At 32.9% G+C, this 20,391-nt stretch overlaps 2 protein-coding genes across 4 annotated transcripts in view; one reads left to right on the top strand and one right to left on the bottom strand.

Annotated features, from left to right (window-relative positions):
• Window positions 1-9,919, top strand: part of ARHGEF33 (Rho guanine nucleotide exchange factor 33) — a 102,749-nt gene extending 92,830 nt beyond the window's left edge. Inside the window, exon 19 of the mRNA XM_033124515.1 lies at window positions 8,856-9,919. Within this exon, the coding sequence (XP_032980406.1) occupies window positions 8,856-8,937 (82 nt within the window). The 3' untranslated portion in view covers window positions 8,938-9,919. The remainder of the gene's footprint in view (window positions 1-8,855) is intronic.
• Window positions 1-20,391, bottom strand: part of SOS1 (SOS Ras/Rac guanine nucleotide exchange factor 1) — a 115,953-nt gene that overhangs the window by 19,805 nt on the left and 75,757 nt on the right. For all 3 annotated transcript variants that reach the window (XM_033124509.1, XM_033124510.1, XM_033124511.1), the window contains 7 exons: window positions 17,582-17,709; window positions 16,143-16,798; window positions 7,240-7,321; window positions 6,333-6,455; window positions 5,930-6,033; window positions 4,565-4,787; window positions 3,487-3,606 (listed from right to left, as the gene is read on the bottom strand). In XM_033124509.1, coding sequence (XP_032980400.1) covers window positions 3,487-3,606; window positions 4,565-4,787; window positions 5,930-6,033; window positions 6,333-6,455; window positions 7,240-7,321; window positions 16,143-16,798; window positions 17,582-17,709 — 1,436 coding nt within the window. The remainder of the gene's footprint in view (window positions 1-3,486; window positions 3,607-4,564; window positions 4,788-5,929; window positions 6,034-6,332; window positions 6,456-7,239; window positions 7,322-16,142; window positions 16,799-17,581; window positions 17,710-20,391) is intronic.

Below are 20,391 nucleotides of genomic sequence, written 5' to 3'. Positions count from 1 at the left end.
CAAATTAAATTAAATATGATTCAGCAGTCCCACTTTTGGGTATTTATCCAAAAGTATTGAAATCAGGATCCCAAAGATATATTAGCACTTTCATGTTCACTGCAATGCTATTCACAATAGCCAAGATGTAGAAACAACCTAAACGTCCATCTATGTATAAAGAAAATGTGGTATATACATACAACGGAATATTATTCAGCCTTAAAAAAGAAGGGAATCCTGCAGTATGCAGCAACATGGATGAACACTGAGGACGTTATAGTAAGTGAAATAAAACAGTCACAGAAGGACAAATACTGCATGATTCTAAGTAAAGGAGGTGCCTAAAACAGTCAAACTCACAGAAGTAAACAATAGAATGGTGGTTGCCAGGGGCTGGGGGACTGGAAAATGGGGAGTGGCTAATCAACATGTATAAAATTTCAGTTATGTAAGATGAATAAATTCTAGATATCTGCTGTACAACATTATGCCTATAAATAACAATACTGTAGTGTATACTAAAAAAATCTGGTAGTAGGGTAAACCTCATGTTAAGTTTTCTTAATACAATTTAAGAAAAGGGAAAGAGCAGGAAACTTCTCAGTAATCTATTAAAAAAATGGGACAGAAATGAAATGGTCTCTATGCCTTATCAGTTAGGTTTTCTCTTTACGGACGTAAGTTTTAACTATTATGATGGGAAAAAGTCTTCTGCATACTATAGTTATTTAAGTTAATAATGAAGAAATCAGGAAATGACACTTAGAGGGCAAACCCTAAAGTTTTACTTTTTAGAGACTGAGAAGTAATAACATAAATAGAAAGAAACCCTAACTTGCAGATTACTTGGAATATTTATTTCTTTTTAGGAAATGCTTTCAGGTCTTTAGACACAGTCTGTCTAGTTCAGGTTCCAGTCATTCCCTTATGTCACTGGCCTCTTGTTCTGATAATTCCAGTATGATCTGTGGAAACCTCATAGCACCCTTATAAAATATTAGTCAAGTAATCACATTGTTATTTACTCAGAAAAAAATATGGCCAATACACAAAACTCCAATCTCTGGCCACAACTATAAAATTTCATTGAGATTCTGGACTTCTGAGATGATAGTGTAAGGAGCTCTACTTATCCAATCCCTCAGTGAAACTGGTGAAAAATTACACACACACACACACACACACACACACACACACACATATGTATATAAATTCAGTAATAGAGGCAAGAGTTTGTGGTATTTGAACTGAGACTGTCCCCCTGCCAGAACCCCTGGGGGGGAGGTGGTCTATGCAGACTGCTGCAGCCAGGACCATAGGGCTCCCTGTCCACCCAGCTCGCAGCTGGAGGGCTTTCTTCCCTAGAGGAGCAAGACTTGGCATTTCTCCCTCATCTTGCCCCAAGCTGAGGGTTGCTGAGGCTAAGTCCCAGGTGAGTGCAGCTGAGAATTGGGGACTCCCTTCTTCTGCGTAACCCTGATGTGAAACAGAGGCTACCTTGAATGTAGCATATTGAAAATAATGGGAAGATAGCTCCTCCCTGGTTCCTGAGGCAGTGGTTCCACGCCAGGAGAAGCAAGTCAAGAGGATCTCAGGCTACTGAGTGCGTGTACACACACACACACACACACACACACCCATCATCACCAAGCACTCAGCTCCTAGAACAGGAATGTCACTCAGAGAGAAGCTCTGGACCAGCTCCAGAGTCCAGGCTCAAACAGCTCCTAATCTCGTCATTTGCAACGAAGAGTGGAGAAATTTAAACCTAAGGGGCTCTCAAGAACAGTGAAGGCTGTGGTGAATAGCAATTGGGAGATTCGTGGATCTAATGAAGATACAGCCTAGACTGCTGGCTGACTAGTTTGCAGGTGAGATCCAGGGAATAAGACAGATGAGAGGCGCCCTCCTGGAGTCAGAACAAATACGTAAACAGAGACTTCAGAAACCATTCCTTCAGAGAAGTCACAAGTTGATTGGGTTAGTTTGCAGAGCAACTTACTCTACCAGGGAATTGCTGGAAACAGTAGAGAAATCAGCTGGCAATTAGAGCAATTTAATAGGTGGGTGTAGTCCAGGAAGGAGTGGAAGAAAGCCCTACCTATGCCACTGCCTTCTTAGGGTGACTGTGGTGTACCCTAATCTGTACCTCCCAGAAGAGGAATATCTCAATTTCTAACATCTCACCTGTGGGGGGCAGGTGGAGGGGAACAGGCTTCACGAAAATCATCCAGCTAGTCACTAAACAAATAAACAAGCAATAACAATAACAAGTCCTGGGGGGTAGGTGGGGCAGAACTCACAAGTTGCTACAATATATTATCTACAATGTCAAGTGCCCAACAAAAAATTGTGAGGCATGCGAAGAAACAGAAAAGTATGACCCATTCACTGGAGAAAACTGCAGAAAACAGTAACTGCAGGTGAGACAGACCAGACGTCAGATTTAATAGAGAAAGCTTTCAAAGTAACCATTATGAATATGTTCATAGACCTAAAGGAGAGCATGATTTAAAAAGTAAAGGAAGGTATGATGACAATGCACATCAAATAGGGAATATTACAAAAGAAATTATAAAAGGAACCAAATAGAAACTCTGGAATTGAAAAGTACAATAATTAAAATAAAAAATTTCCTAGAGGGACTCAATAGTAGATTTGAACTGGCAGAAGAAATAGTTAACCTGAAGATAGAGGTATTGTTTAGAAGTAAAGGCAAAATAAAGACTTCCCCAGATACACAAAAAGGGAGAGAAGAATTTGTTATTAGCAGATGTACTGTACAAGAAATACTAAAGGAAGTACTTCAGGCTGAAAGCAAGAGACCCCAGATGGTAATACGAATCCACACAAAGATCACAAGTAAAGGTACTTATGTGATTATATAAGACACTATAAATGCATATTTTTTCTCATTGCTTCTCTTAACTGAGTATATATTATTTAAAACTACTGTATAAAATAATGTGTATGTAATATATTGCTGGGCCTATAGCAAATAGAAATGTAATATATGTATACTATATTGCCAATAACTGCACAAGGAATAGTATGGCTGTTCCTTGTGGGTGAGAGTAAGCTGTCATAGGCTAAGAAATGACAGCAAATAGTAAAGCAGTAATTATAACAACTTATTGTTAGATTTGCATAATTAATTACAAGTAATGCACATTACAATACCACCAAAAGGGGGAAAGGAAATAGAGCTATAAGTGTAACATTTCTATTTCTGACTGACATAGAAATATGACTGACAGTATAAATATGAAGCTGATTCTGGTAAGATGTATAAGGTAAATTTTAAAGCAACCACTAAAAAAAGCCCTTCAAAAAACATAATGAAAAAATCACTAATGAAATGAAAATGCTACATTAATAAGAAAACTATTCACTCAGTGCAAAAGAAAGGAGAAAAAGGAACAAAAAAATATGTGAGACAGAATTGCAAAGAAATTTATAACATACCTGACTGCTATGAAATGTAAGAACATCAGTAACACTTACTTCTCAAACCACAGCGTGAGATTAGTGGTGTGCCGGATCATTTTCAGAAGATTAGGAGAATTAATTTCTTTGTCTTCCTTTGTCCACACACTTCCAACTAATTCTGATGGCTGTACAGCTCTAAAATCATCAAGACATAATTCTACATGATACTTTTCCCTCTAGTATATTGTTTTACTAAGCAAATGAGATAAATAAAACCAAACTTCCATATAAACTTTCCTCTCACACCAACAGAAAGGTTTATAACAAGGTATAATAAAACATTGTAATTATACATCTTTTTCTACATATTAAAAATACTTTTATGCATGTAACTGTATACTTTTATTGTTGCTTTATAGTTGCATGTTACTTTAGGCAAGGTTGGGATTTCTTCATAATATCTTTCCCAGCACTTAACAAATATTATTTAACAAATTAGGGTCCTGGGAAATAAAATAGATTCTAATACTGATTTTTGAGAATAGTGATCTTTAGTTCCTTTTGTCATTTATTAAAAAACAAATAGTTTGAAATTCTAAAGAGTCCTCATTTAAAACAAGAAGACATTTTTGAAAGAGTGGCTATATCAACATAGGAAAACTAAAAAGGCTGTACCTAGCCATAACTTAAATTCACAACTACAACAGCAGTAGCTAACTTACTGAGCCCTTACTTTGTGCTAAATAATCATTGGACATATATTAACTATTTTAATCTTTACTACATCCCCAGGCGTTAAGTACTATCATTAGCTACATTTTACTCTTGAGGAAACTGAGGCGCAGAGGGATAAAAGTTACACAGAAGGTTAAAGTTGCCCAAGAATACCAAGCCAGCAATTGGTAAAGGCAGGATCTGACCCTAGCTTTGCCAACGAGGGGTGACTGCAGACAGAGAAGCTGTAAATCCAAACAAATCAAGGGGGATCAGAGTAAAAAAGGAGAGCCTTCTCTACATCAGGCCTTATTATTAGCCACTTCATGTACTACCTTATTTATACCTTATAACAATCCTATAAAGCAGAAACCAGTATTACATATTAAAAATTAACTTCTTTGAAGTAATTTTTCAGCTTGAATGCCAAATTACATACCGATATAGATCTGATTCAAGTAAAGTGAGTTGTCGAGCAATTTCTATTGGGTGTAAGGTGAGCAGGTCAAAAGTCTCTATGTGTCCAGGTCTGCTTATGTGCCACTCAACTGTGGGAGGTGAACTCTGAAATGTAATATTATGACCTGGTCCATTGTCTCTTGCAATTTTTTTCCTTTGGATTATTTTAGTGATGGATTCAACCCATTTTTTCATTGCTTTACCTGAAATACATTACATTTTAAACAACATTTAAATACTTTTTACTCAATATTTTATTTTTTTAAATACTTTAAAATGATACAACTGATACCTGAATATATCTTTGTTACAAAAAATTCAAATGATCTAATTTTCAAAATGCAAGCTCCCCTTTACCATTTCCCTCTTCCCTATCCCAACCTCATTCTTCATATGGGTAACCACTGTTAATAATTTGGTATATGTTATTCCATATCCTTTCTAAATAAAATTATAAAGTAATTTATTTGTAGAGATTTTTCACCTCTGTTGTTCTGAACTTCAGTTCAAAATATTATTTTATAATCCTCTGAAAAGAGATTTATCTTACACAAGTGAGATTTATAAGAACAGACTACACACATTCATTGTTAATCTAATTAACATTGCAGTTTTTATAAACCCAACTCTAGCATGAGTTTTTGATGTGGCTTTCTTTTGTACTATGCATGAAAGTACTATTATTTAATCCTTTCTTTTCAGATTCTCATTTAGAATATATGGTGAAAATAGAAACAAGTTTGTCTAAGACATCCTTCGACCTATATAATCATAGAATCTTTAAAACTAGGAGGGAAAATTTAAAGATCACCAAGCCTAGCTCCTCATATCACTGATGAGGAAACTGCAGTACAAATAATCAAAGTAATTTTGCCCAAAGTCATATATCTGATGAGTGGCAGTATAAGGAACAGAACCCCTGCTTTTCGCTCTGTTTACTGGGTACCCTGCTGCCTCTCTGTTGTATGCACTATTCACCTAATTGTGGCCCGGTCAACCTCCATCAGTGCTGTTATCACGGCACAATAGTTCCTAAATTGTCCTCTGGTATGCATACTTTCAGAAAGTGTAAAGACAGCATAAATTGAGACTTTTTTTCATCTAATTCCAAAATAACCAAGAGTTGATTTACAAACTGAAAATACACTGGGCCAACAGGGTGATTACTGAGCAATCTGTTGGTCAAAAATGTTGTTTGATGAAAATTTAAACATTTTCAAATTGTTATGCTGGCACTATTATAAACACCTATTAACAACAATGAGCAGTAATAACATCAATTGAAAGTCACCATATAGGTACTTTATTACACATAAAACTAGGCACTTAAAAAAAAAACACATACCTCTTACTGTTCCAATAAATTCCTCCATTCGCTGCAGAAGAGCTGTATCTCTTTCAAAATCGTAGAAGTGGTGCTCTACCCAGTGCCGACATACATTTAATACTCTATGGCATTAACACAGGACAATAATTGAGTTATATGGGAACTCAGACATAAATGTTTATCACAATGAATGGTATAAATGAAAACAAAGTAACTCTCACCAAATTAAATCTTATAAATGGCTTAACAGTTTCAAAATTCTATGTTGATTAAGACTTATACAATAATTTCTGATGATTGTTTTTCACTCATTTTACTTATTACCTCTCCTCCTTGCTTGGGAAAGATACTCACTTACTTCAACTCTGAAACAAAAGTTCAATAAAAACTTACTCACTTTAGTTATTTAGTTAATGCTTACCGCAGTTGTACAGGCTGTATATATTCTTTTCTAAATCTTTTTAGTTCAGCACTCAAGGGTTGATCTCCATTCTCTATAGCTATGCGATCTGCTTCTGTTGGCTCAGGCTCTGGAATTTCAAACCTAACATAAAACAGAACAAACTAATGAAAATACTTAGTTATATCAAATCAGACAAATAGAAAACTATAAACCTTTTCACTAGTCAGCACAATCAAGAGAGCACTGTGAAAAATTACTAAGGGCATATACATCAGTGAAAACAAGTAAGGCTTCTATAATATAAGGGTCAATGATCTTATTTTACTTTTTTTTTTTAAAATTAAAACTTGCCAAAATAGGTAAAACTAATGAGAAACACAACAGATAATACATGCAAAGTCTGAAAATAAATGTGATTATAAAGTCATGGGATTGGTGTTCATTTTTGGCTTGTGTAATTACTCTTAAATCAGCTACGCAATACTTTTTAAGTGTAATACTTGAAAAGTTGACTGCACTTTGGGTAGATGAAACACTTTTTTTATTATATTATTTGTTCACTGACTAGCTCCATTTTTTCAACATGTTGGTATATTTGAAAAATTCTGTTTAGAACATCCAAATCATCAAAATTTCAATCTCCAAGTCTAAATTATACATTTTATATAGTTCTTTGATTCATTTATAAATTTGAAATTTCACATACTGAGTTTCCATGTTAAAAAGAATAGCTATTTTTGTACTTAAATAATCAAAACTAACAAATTATAAAATAAATGGTCACCTAAGAAAGATTTTATTTTTTATAAATGGCTCATGATCTGCAATTTAAAGCTCATCCAATATATTTCCAAGAAACATAAAAGATCTTAGTTCAATCTCTTTAAAAAAAAATAAAGAATTTAAACATTTTAAATTGACAGACCTTTCTATTATAAGACTCAGTAGTTCTTGAGGTTTACAAAAGGATCTGTATGTTGTAAGAAATGTCCGAACAAAATTGGGATCTAAGGAGAAAAAGGAAAAAAATCTTATTAAAATCCTTGATTCAGAATAATTACAACTACTGTTTATATTTTCATAAGAGACTAAACAGTCAATTTTAAAAGTCCCAAAATGTTTGACTACATATAATGCTTCAGACTTTGCAATAAACAACTAGCTTTAGTGCTTCCTAAATTAGTGGCAAAACTATGGATACTAAAATTTTACATCAACTTATTTTCTTGATCTCTGCACAACTCTGACTAGCTGATCTTAACTCATCATCAGCCACAGGAATGCAAAGGGAAGAACGGGAAAGGCAAAGACAGGGCAGGCAAGCAAGCCCCACCTGCTACCTGGATCTCAGAGCATCACCAGCTGGGTTTCTCTCTCTCAGAAAGAGAAAGGCCAAAGCAATGCGCCATTGCTTTTCCTGATATCGAGACTAGTTTACCTATTATCTAGATTTCTTTCGATCATGTTAACAGAGCATACAACTAGAAATTGGATCTTATACTGTGGTAGAAGATTAAGTTAAATGGTTTCTAAATTATTTGCTAGAGGTCTTACTGTTAAAAGCTGCTTACAAATACCTGTTATTAAAACTATTAAGTGTGCAAGAATAAGCTGATTTGGTTCTATTTACAACTTTTAATTCCTTTTATTCCAAGTAGTCACAATGAGAATTCAACCATAAAAGCAGAAGTCTCCAACCCCTTGCATGAGAGGACCTACTTTTCATTCACATCTCCATGAAGTAAAACAGGTGGTTGATCGAGTGTGATCACATCCCTAGGCCTGGCCTACTCCAGTCTCCCTGACAGTATTCTCCCAAGTTGTGGAGAAAGGCTGCTGTCATCAGCACAAGAGACCTGGGCTGTCATCTTCAGCATAAAAAGGGGGAGAAACTACTTTCCACAATGGAAAAAAAAAATCACTTCTATAACTCAAATTTCATCAAGGTCCACATTTAGTTGTAACAGTCATTAAAAAGGAGGAGGGAAGAGTTCATTAACTTGAATTTTTTACCGGGAGCATCCTTTTCCGACACTGTGGACTGGTAAGCTCTAATTTAATGATAAACTCATTGAGAGTAGCAACTACCTTTATTTTTGTTAGCCTCTACACTGTGGATCCTTTATAAGAAGTGCAGTGTCTTTCATTAGCATTGGATTTAGCAAGAATCAGAATTAATGTGTTTGGAAAATTTCTACTTACCTAAAGTTAGTCTTAAAATAATTATATTAACTTTCTCCCCAAAAAAGCAAATTCATGGATTTATTATAAAATAGAAATCAATTTCCAATCTATTGGTATATATGGTCATCAAAATAATGAATTGATTTAAATATCACACACCCTTGAATTTAAGATTATAATAATACCTTTTGAAGTTAAAGGAAAATTTAGTAACAAAAATACATTGGTTTTAAATGCCTCTCTTCTCCTTTAGCTTTATACCTTTTGAGGCTAGAGTGGGTTACTGATAAAGTAATTTAAATACATACAACCCGTTAGTAATTTCCTCTCTGTTGGTATTTTATTGTTTGTCTTCAGTTACAGAGTTCCTCAAACGTTAAAGACTAATGTCTCATCCAGAAGAAAAGATTTTAAAACAGAAGGCTGTACAAGATTTTAAAACAGAGATTTATATCGATTTCATCACAATCCTCCCTTTCAAGAATCTTCTTCTGTTCTGCAAATCTATTTGTAAGGTGAGGCTACTGAAAACATCATATGTTTAGGAAGCAAAAGCAGTGGCCACTGCAGAGATGCTGAGCTGTCCCTGCAGGAGAGAGCCCAGACGTTTAGTACACGGTGCTCCAAATATCCCTGAGCTCTGTTCCAAATTTAAGATGATCCATCCTTTTTTAAAAAGAAAAGTTTATTTCAGTCTAAAAATCAATATCCAGATCCACTTCTTCTCAAATGACACTTATGTCAGGCTAAAAAGTTGTGGGTTATCAAAGGTACTTTTAAGTTGAAAAACAATAAAAGTAAGTTCTAAGTGAATTAAAATATGTTTTTGAAAAACTGGCTATTTTTAAAGGCATACAACTTAAAAATGGTCTTTTCATCTTAACTCCGAGCTTCTGACCATTTCAGTACTTTAGTAACTGATGACAGTGCTGGGCAAGTCATGATGTGCCTCAGTGTGACATCAGTCACACGGGGATCACAGCAATTCCTGACGTCTGTTATGTAAGGTTCTCAAAGAGCATTCTCATAATTTATTCCATACGATTTCTGTGAAGTGAATGGGTGATAGTTTTCCTTTTCTACATATGAGCCAAGTAACTAAGACTTATCTAGGGTCACACAGTTGAGTGACAGAGATAGAACCATATCTGGATGGTGTGATCCCTGATTTGGTGCATATCACATAACCTCCTGAATTAAAGGATTCCTGAAGGTTTCCACAGCTGTGAGATCTAAACATAAACAATGAATCCAAGAATTATATAATCACTATAGAAATTTACGCAAATGATTAATTCAGAATGTAGCCATCAACTGCTAATCTTGATTAAAGGCACTAGAAAGTCATTGAAAAATTAGCAGTCTAATTGTGATTCTGTAATTCGTGTTCAGCCTTCTTCCCGATTTTAGGAAGTAGCATCTGTACCTTCCTGTACACTGTATTCAGAAGAGGAGTTTCTGAAGCTGCCGGTGAAATAAACACTCCACAATCATCAGTTGTACTAAGTTCTAAAATGACTCAAGTTAAGTTGTTTTTAGATGGGTTGCAAATAAGAGTGGTCTTGCCAAAAAGGAAAAAAAAAACAAAAAACAAAAAACAGCAGAAGCTAAAAATAAACCAAGAAAATTTGGCAAAAGTTTAAGTACTTTCAAAAAATATCTTAGAGGCTCTTCATATATTCCCAGGCTTGAATTAATTTAGACTCTATTTTTATTCTAATGCAGTGGGAAATTGCTAATGAATGAAAAACTTATATTAAGAGAGGACATAACATCTGTATTTGAAATTTTACACAATAGGGTACATATTCCAGAAGATATTTTTATTTCTATTGATTTCCCTATTCAGTGATTGTAACATATATAATGTCACACTAACCACTGAAGACCTTTATCTAACCAATGATATAAAGGACTAAGATAATTTGATATTTTCAAAATATCATTAATAAGGACAGGTTATATAATTTGGTAAGAAAACAAGTACCTACTTACATTTATCAAGCAATGATGAAAGCTAAGTTTTATATTGCCTCTGTTGGTGGTGGAGTAGCAGTTATTTACCTACACTATAAAATGATGTTTCAGAGATAAATGAAAGGCAAATGCGTAAAAATACAAAAGCCAGGATGGTTGGTTTTAAAATATAAGCACAAACATATTTGGTGAGAAAATGAAAATCAACTATTTTGATATGCTCCTTCTCTTTCCGTTTATCACTTGCTTGTGGATGTAATTCCACCAACTTTTCTCAAACTAACCCCTAATGAACTTTAATATAAGCAACGACAAAAACTTTACCTGTGGGTTTTCTCTTCTACGTGATTCTCAAATTCCTGTACTAAGATTTTGACCATACACACTAGCTTCTGATCATCCTTCTCTATACGACCTCTCTCTACATATACCTACCAGCTCTTCCATCGGGTCCCCGGTCTAGGCCCAGCTGGTTCAAACATGAGCTGTACTTACTATTTTCTGCTGGTTTTCTAGCTGTCTGTCTTGTTCACTCTAAAACTATTCTTTGATAATATTTTATTGTACAATTCTAAATCTGAGGAACTCAGAATATACTTACATTAATGTTCAGAATATAGAATACTAGATCTGAGGTGATAAATTCAATCCTTTTTTCTTAAGTGCTTATTTTGATCGACACTTGACATTTTATTTGACAGGGTCAATGACATTTATGAAATATTTATTACACAGAGTTATTTATGTAAAGAATACCCCTCCCCCAATGACCACAGTGAAACAGTTAATCAGGATGTCTGTTCACTGTTCATGTGATAATTCTCCCTTTAATACAGCCATTTGAAAAGCTACAAGAAACAATAAGCTCCTCAACAAGGATTTATAAACAATCACTCTTGAATTCCTTAAAAAAGGAAACACGCTATGCTGACGCACAAACACTTAAAAAAAAATCAGAGTTTAAAAATAGAACAGCACTGCCCTATAGATCAAAAGCTATTCAAAAGATTTTTTAAAAGTTAAAACACCCAAACTGAGCTTATATGGGACACAAAGTCAAAAGAAATCTGATGCAGGTTTTTGAGGATTTTCTATATGAGGGCATAAAATAGCAGTAAATACTTTAAAGAAAAATAGTCAACTGGCTTAAGTTTTTTTAATACCATTTTCCATAAAAGAGAGGTTCGCCATACATGGGAAACACCTTTTCTCCACACTTCAGTATGAAAAGCTTTTATTTCCATATAATGTCAGTTCTGAATTATTATTCCTATACTTCAAGGTTGCCTCATTTCTCTAAAATAGAACATCAAACATTTTCTTTACCCATGTTGTTTTAAGCCTCAATATGAATTTGTATTTTATTTCCTATAACTGTAACTAAAGAGAAATTCCCACTCATCTTCTCTTCTTTATGCATAGTGCTTTGTGCTTTCTTACTATAAGTAAGGAAAATTTCCTCATATCCTTGCCAGCTTCAGAAAGCTCTTTCTAACTAGGTGATATTCCCCTAGCATTTGGGATGAATTCCAAAGTTCTGATATAGTTAGTGAATTACTGTGTGTACAGAAACACTGACTGGATCTGAGAGATAAGCTGTAAACTAGATGCCACATATGACCCTGTCGCAATCTTTTAAGCAAGTTAAGCATTTTCTACTTCACCTAAATTTAATTTTTTCTCCCAGAAAGCTTTCCTTTATAGAGCAAACAACACTAATAGACAAATGACTGAGTTTTGTTACAAACTGAAATTATCATAAACTAAAATGGCAGTTTATCTATAGTTAGAACTTATCACCTATTTCAATAAGAAAATTACTCTGACATCTCATAGTAGACCTGTGCTTGCCCAGAAATGAACAAGCCATTTATAGTCCTGGCAATTCAAACCAACCAGGTAATTATCTTTATTTTTATTATTCAATAAACATAACAAAAATTATATTCCAATGAAAAAAATTCACCATGTACGAGTCAGTGTAACATGGTGGAAAGCATTATTCTATTAAGAGTCAAGATACCCAATTTCTAGTTCTCATTCTGCATTTACCTGATGATATGCTTTCTGGCAAATCACATAACTTTCAGGGGCCTTGGGTTTTTGTTTATAAAGTGAGGGACTGGTCACCTCATCTAGCACTAGAGATCTGTAGCTTTATTTCATAAATTATTGTTAAAACACTTGAGAGGTCACATTGGCTGGGGCCACAGTGAAGACTGAATTAAGTTAAACTAGCTTTTCTTCTGTTTTTTTATGACAATGTCTGGCCAACCTATAATCTAAAAAAAAAGTCTTCAAGTAGTGCTTATTAGTTATTAAAGTTTCTCATTGTATTATAGCCTATATCTTTTATTATAATCCTATACAATATAATAAAAATGTGCAAGTTAAATTTTAGCTTTTCTTCAATGCAAGCCACAACTTGCACTGTATGTTCACCAATAAAAATACCTACTACCTAACCAAACAAACAAACAAAGAATAGTTCTCAAACAAATGGAAACTTGATCTGTTATCACTGTAGTGTGGATTCAGAGCCCATCTGAACTGGAAGAGACCTTAAAAAAATAACTGCTTTCATGTTTTACAAGTTTATAGATGGTCTATTAAAAACATTCTATATTGCCAGTAATAAGTTCAGTGATAGACCTTACAAAAGAGCCCAAACAAACTAATAATTAATACTAACTTGTGTGAAAAGCACAACTCATGTAAGCTGCTTGTGGATTCTAGTTACACCAGTAATATATTTATGACATAAATTAAAATATTCAATTAAGCTTCAAAAGAAGAAAAATGTCAAAAAACTTAGCCACAATACTTTTAAAATCAACACTGACATTTTATTCCTCAAGAAATTAATGAAAGAAATTTTTAAAAACCCAACTTTTAAAAAAAGTAAAACAATCTTGTCAATTTAAATTTGAATATACTTAACTTTGCCAAGTTCTATAAATCTAGATATTTAAGTGTTTCATATTAACTAGAAATACTATTTAAAATATTATTCTATTCAAAAGCTAAAAATCAATATAAATGAGAGCAACTACCAAAAATAACTAGTAAAACACCATGGCAAAAGTACTGTGTCCAGAGACTTGGCTAGCATTGTATACATTAAGCAGAGAAGACTGCCAAGTTTATAGAAAAACTACCAGCTATGATTGTTCAAGTTTTGTTTGTTTTGAAGGGTCTTCATTCAAAATATAAATAAAAGGCACAGTTCCCCAAAAAAGAAATATTTAATTGTAGTTCTGCGGCTGCTAATAATCATAAATTCTGTGAAATACAGCAAGCAGTTTAAAGAAAATTTTTATGATTAATAATTGAGTTTTACAGAAACAATTATATTACAAATTTTGGAATCTGCAAGTGATTTCCAACTCAAAAACCACTGACTTGTGATAGTAACACTAGTAAGTCTTCTTCAGCACTTGCCACTTTTATTTCTCTACAAGAAAAAAATAGTACAACTTCTCCCTTAGGAGTTTTACTATTAAATGTATGGTTAATTTTACTTTAAACAGAACCCAAACAAAGGTATTTAAAATAAACGATGGACAGTTTAGAAAGTTTATGCTGAAAAATTCTGTGAATCTTCTAAGACAAAAATCAGAATGATGTGGCAGGAAGAGCAATTTGAACTTTCAGAACCTTAAAAATTCCTTATGAAGAAATCTATGCCACACACAAGATAATAATAATTTTAAAACTTTCTTTAAAGTAGCCAAGAAATAAGTATTTCGCAACACCAATTTTGGGTTATTTAATAAAACATTTTGTAGTTGCATTCTAAAGAGTATACAGAAGTTGATGAGCAACTAAATAGATAGGTCATATTAATTAATGAAAATCATACTTCTCAAAAACAGTTTCATATGTAAAAAAAAAAATGACAGAATAATCTATTTCTTTTTCATGTAAAATCCTAGACAGCTTATCTAAATTTCCTGTGCCTTGATTTATTTTTTTGTTTTTGGGCCAGTAAAAAGAACACCCTGATTACAGAAGTTTCCAGGCGAAAAATCAATGGTAAAATTAGAATCCCAGACTGGTCTTTTTTCACTATATTCATATTTCAGCTACTGCCTGCTACTACCAGATGGTATGTGCTCAGAAAACCCAAACTGCTCTTAAAATTAGCATATGGAAAACACCATTATTTTACTATAGAAAAGGCAATCAAAAGAACCACCAATTAGAGGCCAAATAAAAACTAAAAACACTGGCTTATTTGTCCCAGAGAAATGTGGACATAATGAAACAGATTATATTTATAAAGTGCTTTGATATGACTAATAAAAATACTCAAACTTAATTTTACTTTTCTGCAAGGTGATCCTGATGGATTCCATGCCATATAAGTAGTTCTGACTGGACAGTCCATAAATCGAACAGATTAACATTACTGAATGCTATTCATCTTAATGACAGTAAAATAATGAATATCTGTAAAAGTTTAACTGGTACCAGAATAGTTTTCAGAGAGAAGTAAGAACCCACGTATACGACTTTAAAAATTTAAGAAGTATTTCCCCAGAAATATACATCTCCTAGAAATACGAATATATTTAAACAAAATATATGGAGATGGAATTTAACTTTCACATTTAACTATTTACAAATAGCATTTATAAGAATTACATTTGATTTTACATGCTTTTTAATAAAAAACATTCTCTAAAAATAAGTTTACCTTTATTATTTACAAAGAGCTTTCACATATAGTATTTAATTTATTCTTCCCAACAATATTCTAAGGTAGCTGTTGTGATGTTGATTTTTGAGATGAAAAACTAAGGTTCTCAGACCTTAAGCAACTATGATAGAGTGAGGGTCTAAATCCAAATTCAATGCTCTTTTTACTATACCACACTCTACAATTTTTTACAATTATCAAATTTCCTATTATGTAGAGAAGTTGAAGGTTGAAGAACATTGGATTATCATTTGTTACTTTATTAGCAGAAATTAAATTACTTTAAAAATGAATCATTGTATGTGTTCCTTACCTCTCAAACACTACATCTGATTCAGCCGATAGCAATCTTCCTACGTGATTTGGACATGTTTGTCTCTAAAAAGTACCTTGCCAAGGTGAAACTGTTTTCTTAAATAACCTCAAGTTGTAAAAAGCAAAAAATACAGAAAACTTAAATGACTTCCAGGATTGCTAAATTTAATAAGTTTTAGGAATGAAAATTAAGCAAAGCAATGCTGTGCGTATAGTATGTACTACCAGCACAGTTTTGTTAATGGATGTATATTAAAATTTTTACTGATTTTAATCTCAATAATAGAAAGAAAAAAAGAGGTAAAGGTGGAAAAAGGTTTTTAGATCCTAATGATAATGATTTATCACTACTTTTAGTTTTGTTTCTGCTACTTTCTAACTAGGTAAATTTAGCCAAGTAACTTTATTTTCTCATTTATAACTCTGGTTGTAAAATTAAAAATAGTGTATGTAAATGTGATAGGAAAAAGTATGAAATTTCAAAGAAGTATAAAGTGGCAGTATTTTTGTCAAAGAAAAATGAACTCTGATAATAAAGAGGCCTTTTGTTGTTAGTTTGCTTTCTATTTTAGGTTACAATGACCAGAGCAACAAAGAAAATCGGCTTGAAGCAGGAAAATAAAAGTGACAGGCAACTTGGTATTTCTTACCTGCATACATATGGTACGTGAGCCTCTCTATAAGTTTAATAACAGTTCCTGCTTTGATAATTGGAATTCCAGCCTTGGGCTGCATGTTTTCTTCAAATATTATATTCTCTTCAGAGTCAGGCTCTGCAAATCTATAAACGTCAGCACTAGGGAGCCTCATCTGCTCCTCCTTCTCTTCCTGTAGCATTGTCACATCAAGCATCCTTTCTAGTGTACTCCGGTACTGTAAAGATATCAGTGCTGCCATCCAATTGTTTTTCTCTTCAGCTGACTTGGCAGAAAATATAACACTATTTTCATCTTTTAAAATTATTTCAAAAGCATGCTTGTATTCACTGGTGTCATCTTTGTCATTAATTTGTACCTTTCTCATAAAAAATTTTTCTTTAAGACGATATTCTGCATTGCTAGCACCAGGAAGTCTTGGTTGCCCATGATTTGATTTACAGCAAATCATTAAGCCATCAAAGAGAAATATGTGTCTCTCATGTTTGGCTCCTACACGTGTAAGAGTTCCTTCCATTATAAACTCATTGCAACACTGTCCAATGTCTTTTCCCTCCCAACCATCAATATTCTTCTGAATCTCATTCATTTTCTTGATTGCTAGTTGTTTCCCCTTCATTTGCTGACTATAAAACCGACATGCAGATTCACTGGGATAAAGGAAAAAACATTATTAGTACACAGATGACAGAAAACCTAGAATTCACTTTAATAAAGGATAGTGTAAAAGTGTATTTTAAAAAGTTACATTGAGAGGTTTTCACTAATTCTCCAAATATATTAGTGTTACAAAAGTGCATAATTTTGGAAACTGAAACAACACAGTAGAGACTTTTTTTTTCACTCTTTAAAAAAGAACAAGGATAAAATTCTACCCTATAAATTCAGCCACAAAATGATTATTTCTACCTTGGCTACTAAATACTTAGAATGACAAATACTAAAAGGTAGCCCAATATAGTGAAAAAAAGCAATTTACGAGATTTAAAAAAATTATTTAGAAATGCTTAAGAGGACAAGACCCAAAGCTTAAACACATGCACATATTATAATTAGGAAACTGGAAGCATTATCATCTGAATTAATGCCTCACGTTATATAATCCCTAAAATAAAGGACACTAGTAATTTTACTTTGACACAACAATGATGTTGACATAAACCTACCCAACACATTTTACTCTACCTCTCCTTTAGCTTACCAGTTGATTCTCAGGAGGTCTTGTCTGGGAGTATGCAAGGAAAATGCACAATATGAAAGGTTTTCAAACAATAACAAATTCTCTTGGCTTTGATGTCACTTCCTCTGAGAGACCAAGCTTGTCACTAAAACTATTTTCTTCATTGTTTACTTGGGAGGGAACTGAGATCCCTGAATTTATACCATAATATTCAAGGTGAAAAAGAAGATTATAAAAAAGCCAAAATATTTACCTCAGTCTTCGTTTTGCAAGACTTTTAGAACATATTTTTTCCATACCACTCTGAACATTAAGCAAAGCTGTTATTGCTTGTTTCAAACATTCCTTGTCTTCTTGATCTTCACTCTTTTCTTCTAACTGCTATAAAGTAAAAATGACAAATCTGAACCAATAGAACAGTTTTGGACAAAAAATAATAAGTCTATTTTATTTAAGGAAAAAGCTAACATTGATTCAACTCTTTCTACCACAATAAAAGTTTTAAATGTGTCATAAAATATATTAAGAATCTTTTTCTTCTTTATGTATTACCATCCATATCAACATGCAACCAAGTTTTCCACATTCAAAAAAAAAGTAGAAGCAGTGTTAAAAGAGGTCACATCCTTGTGACAGGCAGTAATGTGCAGTTTTTCAGATGCATATGACTGAAAACAATGAGGAACATAAATTATCTTTTTAACTTCATAGGACTTAGTACAGCAGTAGGCACACAGATGAGATTTTTTTGAAGTGTGCAGTTTGGTCTTAGGTTTTTGATTCCAACATTAATGCTGTAGGCAATGGGATAATAAGGAAGATAAATAAAAATACAGAAAAGGATGCAATATAGTGGAGAGGAACTTAAAGACACAAAAACTAGGATCAAATTTTGACTTTACCTCTGTGTGACCCTGGGACAAATTATTTGACTTCTGAGCCTTATTTTTCCCATCTGTCAAATGAGTTTTACAAAAAACCTGCCTTGCCTACTTTTTGGAGCTGTTACTAAAAATCAAAGCACTTTGTAAATGGTAACATATAAGTGTACGTTGTTTTCTTTGTAATCCTACTAGAGAATTAACAGTATCATGAAGAACTTTGTCAGTATTCATGTGAAGATTTTGACTAAAACTAGGAATATACATATTAGTGAAACTCAAGCAAATTTTCTTAGGGGCAAACATACTACATATGCCAGACAGAAAGTCTGTACTTAATTAGTAGTTATAACAAGGATTATTGTCATCATCAATAACTACTAATTATCAATACAACAAGGTGGCTGTAATTCAAGCACGCAATTAACTGAGGTATGAGTGACAATAATTTATTAAACTGCTAAACCTATTTCTGGCAGCCAAAAAGGAAAAGTTAAGGAATAACATTTACTCAATGGCGCTTTCATGCAATATTTAAGAACACTTACTCTACCATAAAGGAACAGACTTGAGAAATAAAACCATAAAATATTTGAAGTTATTTACAAAGGCTTACTTTTCAATGAGCTTCATTAGTCATTAGTATTTTAAGGGTTTTATGTTCTTGAGAGGTATTCCTTAAAGATCAACAACAAATTCCTTTCTGCTTCAACTGATAAAGATCAATTATGCATACACACATGTATATTCATGACTTGTGAAAAGTTACCCTATTTCTATTCGATGCCCCAAACAAAAATCTATTCATAATAATTTTCAACATAAGGTTAAAAAATACTCAAATATCTTTTACTCAGAGTATTGCTCTTTACTATGGCCAGCTAAATTAAAGAAAGTCAATGGCCAAGTGTTCCTAAAGAAAGATACTAGATTTTTATTTAACAGATATTACTAGTAGGCTGAAAGCTGGCTCTAGGTAATCTCTCAAAGTTCCTCTCATCTCTATCCTTCTAAATTATTTTCCTCTCATTTGGCAGAAATTTTTGGAGACAAAATGTTACCATAAACCTTATCAAGTTTAGGTTTCAAAGGCAGCAATCTAACACTGATAACAATATTCAATAAGAAAGGGCAAAATTCTACATGGTGTAATAATGAAAGTACCGCTAGAGTAAACTATTTCATAAAGTTGTTTCAGAATTTAATCACTCAATATTCAAGTCAATATGATACATGGCAATTGTTTAGTCTTTTAGAGCTGACACCAATAGGTAGCAGAACATTACTGAGTCTTTCACATTCTATCATTTGATATATTTACATTATTAATTCAGGCAAACATACCTAAAAGTCATACAAAAGACAGTTCTAACACACATAAAACAAATTATGAAAGTAACAAATCCATTTAGACATGCTTTTTATTTTTCTATTCTAAAAATGGTTCAAGTTTCTGGGTCATTTATCATTTAAACTACAGCATTTCACATACAGAATATACAAGTACCTCAAAAATATACATACTTTAAAACCACAAACCCAAAGTCTATTTCAAATCCCATAAAACTTTGTATGTAATATAATTTAAATGAAATAATTTTTAAATGTAATTTTTACCTTCATAGCATTAGTCAAGCATCTATTAATAAAATAAATTTCATTGCAATAAATGACTTTTAAGCATTCTTTCCTTCTTTTACTCAACATAGCTGATTTGGTATTGATATATTAGTATGGGTATTGGTACAAAATAATTCAGGCTAACTACCATCAATGGGGTGGTTTATTGTTGCTACAGAAACAAAGCAGTGGCAATTAGAATGTAAATGAGACTCCACAAAGCAGCAGCATCCTCTTGTTACCAAAGTGATATTCAATACCCTGCTTTCCATGAGTGCCTATTTAATAACATTCATTGATTAATAACAACAATTTAATTTTACAAATGAAGTTCATTTAAATAGTTAAAAAATATCAAGTTCTAAGAGTATATTGTATATGAAATTGTATTTAAATTTATTTAGATAATCGTATTTTAAAGAACAATGAAAACTCGTATGTTCTACAGAGAATATAAAATTTACATTTTCAAAAGAAAGCAGCCACCTTTATCAGTGATTACTTCTTTTTCTGGTTCTTTAGAAATAACTAGGAGGGGCAGTAGTAAATATGGTACATTGCC

The sequence above is a fragment of the Rhinolophus ferrumequinum genome, chromosome 13 (assembly GCF_004115265.2).
Source record: "Rhinolophus ferrumequinum isolate MPI-CBG mRhiFer1 chromosome 13, mRhiFer1_v1.p, whole genome shotgun sequence".
Classification (NCBI taxonomy): Eukaryota; Metazoa; Chordata; class Mammalia; order Chiroptera; family Rhinolophidae; genus Rhinolophus; species Rhinolophus ferrumequinum.
The sequence above is the reverse complement of the archived record's forward strand: the minus strand, read 5'-3'. Positions and strand labels throughout refer to the sequence as shown.